The following is a 10511-nucleotide window of genomic DNA, read 5'->3' on the forward strand; positions in this document are numbered from 1 at the left end:
TACAATATTAATATGATAAAATACCAGGTTATCACCGTAAAATAAGGAGTGGTGGCTTTTAGTGTATACTTCAAACCTGATCCCACCTTCACCCCTCAGTCCAAACTCAAGTGAAGCAGCATTCCTTTTTGTTTCAACAACATAGACTACGTTTAAAACATCATGAGGAAGGTCCAAAAACATGGATTACAAAAGGGTCCAGAAACGACATAATTGCTTTCAAGGGCAGCCATTTCTGTAATGTTCAAAAATAGACTCCCCTCTCAGAGATGTCAAGAAAATGTGCCCTGATCAGCTGGTGCGCCTCTGTGCGCCTTATTGTCCACATCCGACACCAAAGGGCCCAGGTTTTCAGTCACTCCTTCACATATACATATATATATGTTCATATATATATATGTATGTATATATATATATATTTATACATATATATATATAAATATGGAAATGTTTTGCTCTTGCATGGGCTCATCCGCAGGTTTTCACATAGAAAAAAGTGGAAAGTGTGACAGTACTGTATGAAGTCCTACCACGTTCTGCCGTAGAGGAGGTTTGAGCTGACCATGTTACTGGTGTAATCTACAGCAGATGTGTCTATCTGTGCCATGTTGAGCTGGCTGTGCAGTGATGGAGGACTGGGTGACATCTCCTCCAGCTCCAAAGCGTTCACCTGCTGCTGCTGCTGCTGCTGCTGCTGCTGGCTCTGATGCTGCTGCTGCTGCGCAAGGCTGCTGCTGGTCGAGGACGCGAGCACAACTCCGGCTCCGTTCTGTTGTTGTTGCACCTGTTGCTGGTTCGGTGTCGGTGTGTTGGAGCCGTTCTGGCACGGTTTACCGTCCTTCACCAGAACTGGCACGGCTACGCGCCTTGGAGACTGCGCCTGCTGGCACTGCAGGTTGTTACCGTCCTGTTGTTGCTGTTGCTGCAGCTGCTGCGTCGCCTTGTCCTTGGCCTGGCGCTTCATCTTGTACCGGTGGTTCTGGAACCAGATCTTCACCTGGGTCGGCGTCAGGTGGATCATGCTGGCCAGGTGCTCCCTCTCCGGCGCCGACAGGTATTTCTGCTGCTTGAACCTCCTCTCCAGCTCGTAGACCTGAGCCTGCGAGAACAGGACGCGTCGTTTCCTCCTGGGCGCTGAGTGCAGGACCGGCATGGATTTGGAGGCGTCCGCCATTCCTGAGAGACTCCCCATGCCGCTCATGTTCATACCTGTGGAAGGTCCCATGAATCTAGAAACTTAAACATATACATACATATACGGGCGTTCAATAAAACAGAAGAGGAGAACACTGTTTCGCCTGAAGTTATTGATTATTGGCTGTATAATATTCGATCATTATTGAAGCTGGAAAGCGTTAGAATAAAAAAAACAAAAAACACAGTTGATTATAATAATAGTATTATTTTTTATATTAATCTTGTCTCTAGGTGGAGGCTTCAGATAAATCCAGTGTTTTTGTTGCCTCTTCCTGCACTGTATATTATTCATTTATTTTTTTGTTATGTTGTATAGTCTTAAATTGTGCAAAACAAATAAACAAAAAACAAAAAAATAAAATAATAATAAAATAATAATAATAATAATAATAATAATAATAATAATAATAATAATAATATAGATCTTGCTTTAAAATATTTTCCTCATGCCAAAAAATAAAAAAAGTCGAGCCAGACTTGAAAGAATGATCTCCTTTTCAGTTTAACCGTCACAAATAGTTTAATTAAATATGCCTTAAAATAGTGCACATCATTTTGCATGAACTTGTTATCATTTCCCCCAAAACATAAATGAAATATTATCACAAGGCAATACATATTTTAATCCTGTGCGTTTTTTCCTTCCTATATCATTCTTGAAATGTCATTTTGTTTATTTCCCTTTATAAATAAAAAATGATAACAAAAAAAAAAAGTGTGTATAAATGGGCATAAAAAGAAAACTTACTTGTGGAGTATCTCGGATCCGGGTTGGTGCTGTACCACCCTGTTGCTGCTGCACTATTCCGCATGCTCTCCTGGTACGACGGCAGGTCTCCCATGTTGCCAATGCTCCCATTGCAGTATCCCCCCATGGCGCTGTGGGAGAACTGGGAGACTCCGTGCGGCATGTGGTACGTGGTGGCCACGGCTGCAGCGTTGTGGCCCATGGAGTGCTGTTGCATGCCGCTCTGAGACACCTGAGGCTGTCGGTAGGCTCCCAGTGGAGAGGTTAGGTTCCCTGCGCCGTCCATGCCACTGAACTTCTTGTAGGTCTCCTCGATTGGACTCAAAATATCTGTCACTGAAAAAGGCGTAGTGTGCTTTGGGCTCAACGACATGATTCAGAAAGAAAGCAGGTAGATTTTTTTGGGGTGTTTGAGCAGATACAACCCAGTTGTTGTTGTATCGGCTCTATCTATCTCCTTGGGTGGATGTCTACGTAAGAGAGGTGCTTGTAGAGCAGCCTGAGATCCTATTGATCGCCTTGGAGAAGGAGGCGAGCCCAGGAGGCGCTCTTAGCCCGGGTTTATTGGAGACCAGGAGCCAGGTTTACGACAAACACAGGGGGGCGGAGCAAAAACTCCTAAACCAGCAAACAATAGTCATTGACATTTTTAAGGGGAAATAATTCATGAAAATACACTGTTGCTTTATATTAAATTGTATAGGAATAAAAAAGGACGCCTCATATTTATGACTCTGATATTATACAGGTGAGAATAAGGCATTATGTTCTTTCTGCACATCAGCTGATCTGACCACATATGACTATTTTTTTTTTTTTTTGCGTCAGTAGGGAATTCCACTCTTTCTAGAAACTTTGAGAGCACTTTGATGATACTCGGTGGCCCTTATGTCTGTTCAAAGAGGCACAATGAAGTTGTATGACCAACTCATTTATGCTTCTTAAGCATCATTTATGCCCCATGCACCAGAAAGGGGACAGGTCCAAATAAAGCTCAAATAAAATGACTAAATGCTGCTGAAAAAGGAAACGACGATACAGGGATCCAACCTGTGAGTATATATCACCACCTATAACATCCACGATCAGGCAAAGGGATATAACTCACAGGATTTATAGATTATATATCTGTTATATAACTGACCATGGAAATAATTTAGGAGAAGTCACAATTGTATACATTTCTTAGGAGAAAAAAACGATATTCTCCATCCGATTTAAGGCAATTTGGAGACAATATTTTAAGCCTCAAACCCTCAAGTCTGCACGTACTAATGACACTTTGCAGGCTTGACCTGACATTGTAATCTCTGAGCAAACTGACTGGCGCCAGGGGAAGAATCAGAGGAAGAAGAGACACACAACAGGGGGGGGGGTCAAAAGAGAAAAGAGCTGCTACAAATTGCAATAATGAACAGCAGTTAATGCAGCTTCCCATTATAGCCTATAACGTGTGCGTCCTTTATGGATCTATATTGAGCCAATAACCATCCAATAACTGAGAGGGATATGCTGCTCAGAACAGTTTATAATCAGCATGATATTTGGATGTTTTTCATCACTTTTACAGCAAGACAACAACAGGAGCAGGTGTTTCTTATTTTCCAGACGTGAAACGTGTTCCCATCTTTTATTGAAGGAAGGAAAACACTCGTCTCCATGAAGCCACTAATGTAATTTAGCATGGCACTGCAGCAAGTAGCTGCCTGCCACCTAATTGAGCAATTGAAGACGTGACATGGTCAGCCATCAATTATATATAGCGATATATCCAGAACACCAATCTCCGGTGGATAAGTTGATAGGCTGATTGTAATAAATCTTTGTTCTTTTGCATATTTCAGTACACAAATGTCTTCTTTTTTTTTTTCTCCACCCTCAGATGCCTGGATTCCGCAGAGGATTTAATGTGAAGTGGTTGGACTTTATTGTTGTTGAGGTATAAAGCAAACAATGCGTGCGTATTCCCAAAGTCAGCTGGAGTTGACAGAAAGAAGACGCTGGAAAAAAAGTATCCTAAAATGTGTTTGAGCAGATTAACAGGTCTAAACCAAATGTAAAAAAAAAAAAAGTTCTATTCTCATCAGAGTATCAATATTAAGAAAATCAACCCCTTTCCTTAGAATAAAGTAATATATCATACCTGCAAATATTCCTCCACTTGTCCAGGCTTCTGTGCGCCTTTTCCACTCTTTTAGCAGCGGCCGCATGGTGTCTTTTCAGGGCTCAGAGAAAAGGTAGGCCTCGGCCCAGACCTCTAACATTATGTAAATGAGGCAAACCTCTCAACCTTGTGGATTACTGAGTCAGAGAGCAGGACCCTGGTCCACAGACCCTCCACATTAGGATCCCATAAAAATCTGGAGCTGGTTTGGCTGCATGCAACGCTTTATGAGAGCTTATTGTCCAACATTAACATAGTTGTTATTCTAAGTTAACTTTTTTTTCCTTTTTTTTTTTTTATACATCCAGTGAATGTAATGATGTGTCCGTGAAGGCAGCGCGAGCAGGATAAACGGACGCGCGCCAAGGAGCCGTGGAGAAGAAGGCCCAGCAAAAAGGTTTGTTCATAAATCTGACACTTTTATAATAGAGGGAATTATTTAGCCTGCCAAACCTTTCTGCAGCTGTTTTATGTTAATAGTTATTAATTAATTGTGATGTGTTTTGATGGGTCTTACTTGTCTGTCTGTCTGTTTATGGTAACAGTATGTCTATTGTCTATATGTACTTTTTCTTAAACTGAGCTGCCTATGGATGCAAAATGAATTTCAGTTCAAACCAACAATAAAGTTGTATCGTATCGTATCGGATATAGCGTGTTGTTGTGTGTGCACATATACAACCAGCGTGTGTGTGATAACAAATATCATAGAGTATATTCATTTGAATTAGCCTTCACTGACCCTTGCCATAAGTGGAACCCTGGTGGCTGCATGGAGAGGAAAATATAGATTTGATTCCTAGAATTACGCACGGCACGGTGTGTTGCTTTGTAACTGTCTTGCTTTAAAATTGTAAAACTCTTTGACTATCTACAGATACCTTAATTGTCAAACCTTCTTGATAATTTCACTCAGAAAATATTTCACAAGCTTTTTTTAAAATTACTTAATAGCTCACATATAAATTAAAGCCTGTCCCATTATTCCATAGGGAGCAAGCATTGCTTGTTAATCATCTTGTATTGTGTGCATTAATGATAAGACTTATTGGTGCAAAACCGCCCTATAGGGACATTTTAACCAATTTGCCAATATATGATGTGTAAGCTATTTAAGTGTTGTTGACCAGAACCAGATAACAACCCATTTATGTAGTTTATATTATACAAGACAACCTTTTTCCGATATCATCACCCCCCTCAGCTACAGCACAGCACAGAACAGCAGATGGACCAAAGCGCCTGGTTACTGAAGTGCTTTTCTCCATCTATCTCGTCGTTGCTGGTTCAATACCCTGAGAGATGTGGAGAGATGGCTGAAGGGCTATAGGGTCCTGACCTGCCACCTCAGCATTTCACACACCGACCGAGCACAAAGTGCACAAAACATGAGGATTTATTTAGACCTGCAGGCCTTAAATCTCTAACTTAACTTTTTTCTTCTATATTGCGATTTAAACAAATACCAAAAAAGGGTAAGATGTTTTTTGGATTTCTTTTCAGATGCTTTTTTGGCAGAAAAAAAATCTTGCCACGTTAAAGATTAGATATTAAATTCCAGTGCACTGCTATCATAAAAACCAAAATCCAGGTTAAATTTTGTGTGCGTAATTTACGCACGACCTGTGGACATACTTTGTCCTTTGTCTTGTGCTCCTCAGTGCACTTATTGGGTTTCTAGGGATTTGTTATCAGTATATCAGGCACTCAGTTAAAGAAAATATTGCGTCTTGGTTATGGTTCCCCAGGAAAGAGGTAATAAAGTGTGATTATAAACTGGACTGTTTCCTTTAGGACTCTAATTGTATCTCTAAATTTGAGGAGAAACATAAATATATTCAATTAGAAAAGAATTCAAAGCTATGTGAAGTCTTCCAAGTCTTACATTATAACTTAATTATAACTCATTTAATGTCTGGCAAAACAGAGAAATGTGAAAATAATTTTCCCATAACTCTTTTTTTTGATCAAATAATAAGAAAATTACGAGCAATAGAAATTAAAGTTGATGACAAAATGTCGGTGGCTCTGTAAGGCGTTTTCTTCCAAACTAATGAAGACTTTTTTTTTTTTTTTTTACCGGTGCGTAATTACGCACGAAATAAAACAAGCCTATTTCCTATTCCGCGAAGAAGAAACCCCATTTTGAGCTTTTAAAATCTTGCAAAACCACAAATGAATTGTCATTAATCCAAACCAGCACATCTGTATTTGTGACCGTTCCCAGTGGCTGAATCTGTGTGGACATTTGTGGAGAAAAATTCCACACCTGCAAGTCAGTGTAGTACCATTTAGATCAAATACTTTCTCTCCTCTTAAATCTCCGAGCAGTGTGAGAGTAAAAAGCGGTGCAGGTGCATATCTTTCAGCTGCGCTACTTGAAACGGTGCGGTTCCTCGGCTAAGTAGGTTAAAGGTCCTCCCAAGTGGAGAAAGTATGTGACAGGCCTCTTGAAGACCGTATTCTTCTGCAGGAGTTTGCATTCATTCACAATTAATGTCGCTTGATGGACGAAATGATGCTAATAGGGCGCCAAAAAACAGAATATGGGCTTCTTTTTGGGATGCTGACTATTAATCTGACAGCTGTGGGGAAACTGTGGAGAATTAAAATGTGTAATAGGATTATAGATGTTCTTTAGGGTTCACTGTATAATGTGCAGCACTTCATTTACTTCATTAAGTTATACAGGAGGTTATAATCAGACACTGTGGAGCTGCACTGACTGATGGAGGAAGCTATATCTGGCACCAAATTGATTTTTTTTCTCTGGATACTACTGGAGTTTCATTGTATAACACAAGAGCTGTTTAATTACTGGAAGCAAATTATTAAATTGTGTTACATTCCTATCTGTGAAAGAAAAAAATGTTCAATTGAGCTGTCAAGCCACTAACCCAAGGCCATGAAACACCAAAATAAAAGACACAGCGACATAATACAAAACAGTGGATGATAGAATATGAAAGTCAACTGGTTTTCTCTTTTTCAAAGAGATAATACCACAGAAAAATATTAACTTGTGTGATGTTACATTACTTTGGAAATATCTGTCCCCTCTTTAAAATCAGGTAAAATGTTTGAATTAAATATTTGAACATAACAGCAAGTGTGTGCAGAAACCACCAATTGATGGTGTGTAGTGCAGATAGTCTTTCACAGGTGAGAGGTTATTGGTGTGAACTTTTCAAATTCAAATTCAAATTCAAAGTGGCTTTATTGGCATGGAAGTTTAAAAAAAACAATGTTGCCAAAGCATCAAAATACAAAAGAAATACACTTTTCTTTAATAGTGTATTTTCTTTCTTCAATAATATTGAATATAGTTTAGCTTATAAATGATCAGACCAAACTGATCAGCTGTCTCTGCACTAATGGAAACACAAAATGTTTATTTTCTGAGAAAACTAAAATTATTTGCGTTATGAAGTACAGCCATTATGCCTATATGAAATATCATGATTTCAATTTGAATCATAAGCAGAGACATATATATAAAGACACATAAATCACACATAAACCTCCATTCTGTTATTTGGTCCCACTATAACTCAATAAGCTCTCAGTTTCTTTCATTAATATGATAAGTTTTAAAGAATATTTGCATCAAGTAGATGAATAAATAACTAAATATACATAAATGAATAAATTCGGTGATTCTAATCCCTGTCACCTTGCTTGAGATTTGAAAAAAAAGCCACCAAATTCCACCTTTCGGGGTCTGAAACAGGTTTAGCCTTCTGAAATGTGAGGTACTCTGTGTTCTGAGTGCCGCTGTCCTCTGCATTGTTCTGAGTGGTAACATTTGAGCATAGCTGCTCTCTTTTTGTAACAACAATTAAAAAAACACAGCAGCAGATCAATACAGATTTCCAATGTTCCAAAGGGTGGTTGGTCCACTTCTCTGCTGCATTAATTGTGGCAGCGGTGAGGGCAGGAAAACAAAGCTGATGGAGAGTATTGGTTGTGACTCAACCACTAGCTTTGTCACCCAGTTACTCATATGGCACAAATGTCTCTGCCAGTCTTTCTCTGTGTCTAGTTGCCCTTGGCAGCCAGTTGTTGTGATAAGATGAGGCCTGTTTGATGACATGTCCTGAAATTTGGTTCGCTTCACAGCAGAAAGCATACTTGTGTTCAAGTGCTAGAATTATAGATTTAGGTATGAACTGTTTTTCTTGTCATCAAAGTGCAGCCAGTGCTCTCCAGCGACATTAGAACTGTTTGATAGTTTGTGTGTCATGCCATTAGTATTTTTTTCTTTTTTTTTTAGCCATATTTTCATCACGCTGAAAGCAGATTAAGCCATGTCTTGCTGTAATTGTGGCAGATTTATATCAATTCTAAAATCATTTTGCAAGGTTAGTAAGGTTACAAGGCAAAGTGGCCTTTTTTTAGGAATTTGCATGCATTTTCTCTAATTCAGTTCCTTTATTTTGCCAGGAATTTGGAGTTTTGATTTCGTAGCTTGATACTATTCCAGCTGTAGACGTTTCACACCATCATGTGTAGTAAAAGAAATAATAATAATAATGATCAAATGTGGTTTTACACCTGAAATGCATGCAAATAGCTGTAATCTGCATCAAGTGTTTCCTGGTGTCCATTTATGCCAGGAATTCATTTATTCGGCTTGTTTTCATGTGACAGTCAAGAGATGCATCTTCTAATCAAAAGTTTTTTAAAGCACTTTGAGTGCTGCATGTGGAGACGGAAACTTTTTAAATGGCCTCACAACTCAGCAATGGAAATGTGGACAGAAGCTGCATATCAATGTGGTATTTTTATCTGTCTGTTTATCCCCACTTTGGGATGCTTTTATCCAGTAGGCCAGCTGATAGCCTACCATTATTTAGATGAATCCACACAAACACATCACAAAACTACTTCAAATTCTGAATGTATTGATCCTGGCAGATATGAGCACTCCCCACGTGCTGCAATTTAGAATATAAAGTCAAAGCCCTTTTTTTTTTTATTGTTGCACCATGTAATAAGATTAAAATTTCATTTCTAGCCGTTTTCTTTCCAGAAAATGAACACTGCCTAAATCCACTGCTCCATGCTGAAGGGGAGTGCCAGTTAAAGATTATCTGCAAAACTACAAAAATACAATAGGATGATACAAAAATATATTAAAGCATTGGTATATTGTGAATTAGTTTAACATCATATTACTAATGTTTGCACATTGTTTATTCTATAACAGAAATTCATCAGAAAACTATTTACAAATATTTATTTGTGTGCTTAAGTCATAATTATCTTTGCCACCTAATTTCTATCTTGTGTAGCGTGAATTTATATTTGCCTCTGTCAAAAACAAACAAACAAAACAAACAAAAAACATTTATTCATACGAACAATTTTTAATAATATTATTCTAATAATATTGTTTTTGTGTTTTATCACAGCATGATTTTGTAAAAGCAATATTGCTGTTTTTACTTTATTATATTTTTGTATTATTTTCCTAACTGTGGTCATGGTCAACCATTTTCCCTCTTGCTCACCGTTTCTAAACAAACAAACAAAAACAACAGCAACGAAAATAAAAAACACAACACAAAAAAAATATTTATATATAGATTATTTGGATTTGGAAAATTATTTTGACATCCTAAATCCTTATCTTGTTGTTGACAGAGATTATGCTCACTGCTCTGGTTGAGCTGGTGTTTGTTTCTGTTTTTTATTTTTTTTAATGAAATGATCTAATAAAAGTGATCAATCAATCAATCAATCAATCAATATTTCAAGCAGAAAAAAGGAGTTAATATGGATACATCTTGTTTTTAATGCCTTGCTCTAATGCCTGGCCACATTTGGTTTCCCATGTTGACGAGCAGAACGACTGCTGCTCTGATCATCAGGCTTTTTTTTTTACAACAGGAAATTAATTATAAGTCCACTTAACAGCCTGTAGTTATTTTCAAGGAGACATATTATAATGAAAACTATGTGCACTTACCCCCAAGACAAAGTTAATTTATGCCTTATACAAGTTGTTACTGGTTAATGTCATAGTTAAAGCAGTAATCCGGTGTAAAATGTTCATGTTAAAGTCCAAATATAAAGCTGATATGTAGTATATTATATATGCCTCCTCTAATAATAACATCTGCTCTCACCACATACAAAAATATTCACATTCAATATTCAATATTCAATAGTTAATTCTTCCAACATTTCTTTAGTGGCCATCAGAGGAACTACATCATGAGAAAAGAGGTCAAAGTCACTAATGTCCAAAGCCCTAATAATAACTTCAGCAACAACACTGTAAATAAGTTATGTTTGTCTTGATATACTGTAATGGAGAACGTCAGAGTGGAATGCATGACAAGAAGCACACCATCCAGAGATACAAGAGGAGAGCTGGTATTAGTGTCAGATTCAATT

At 38.0% G+C, this 10511-nt stretch overlaps 1 protein-coding gene across 1 annotated transcript; it reads right to left on the bottom strand.

Annotated features, from left to right (window-relative positions):
• Nucleotides 1-463: 463 nt before the first annotated feature.
• Nucleotides 464-2407, bottom strand: nkx2.4a (NK2 homeobox 4a). The gene is made up of 2 exons (XM_037746725.1): nucleotides 1946-2407; nucleotides 464-1236 (listed from the first exon to the last, which is right to left on the bottom strand). Exons 1-2 carry the CDS (start codon nucleotides 2316-2318, stop codon nucleotides 527-529), a joined length of 1083 nt encoding a protein of 360 aa, XP_037602653.1. The 5' UTR covers nucleotides 2319-2407; the 3' UTR covers nucleotides 464-526.
• Between the last annotated feature and the right edge of the window lie 8104 nt (nucleotides 2408-10511).

The sequence above is a fragment of the Sebastes umbrosus genome, chromosome 16 (assembly GCF_015220745.1).
Source record: "Sebastes umbrosus isolate fSebUmb1 chromosome 16, fSebUmb1.pri, whole genome shotgun sequence".
Lineage (NCBI taxonomy): Eukaryota > Metazoa > Chordata > Actinopteri > Perciformes > Sebastidae > Sebastes > Sebastes umbrosus.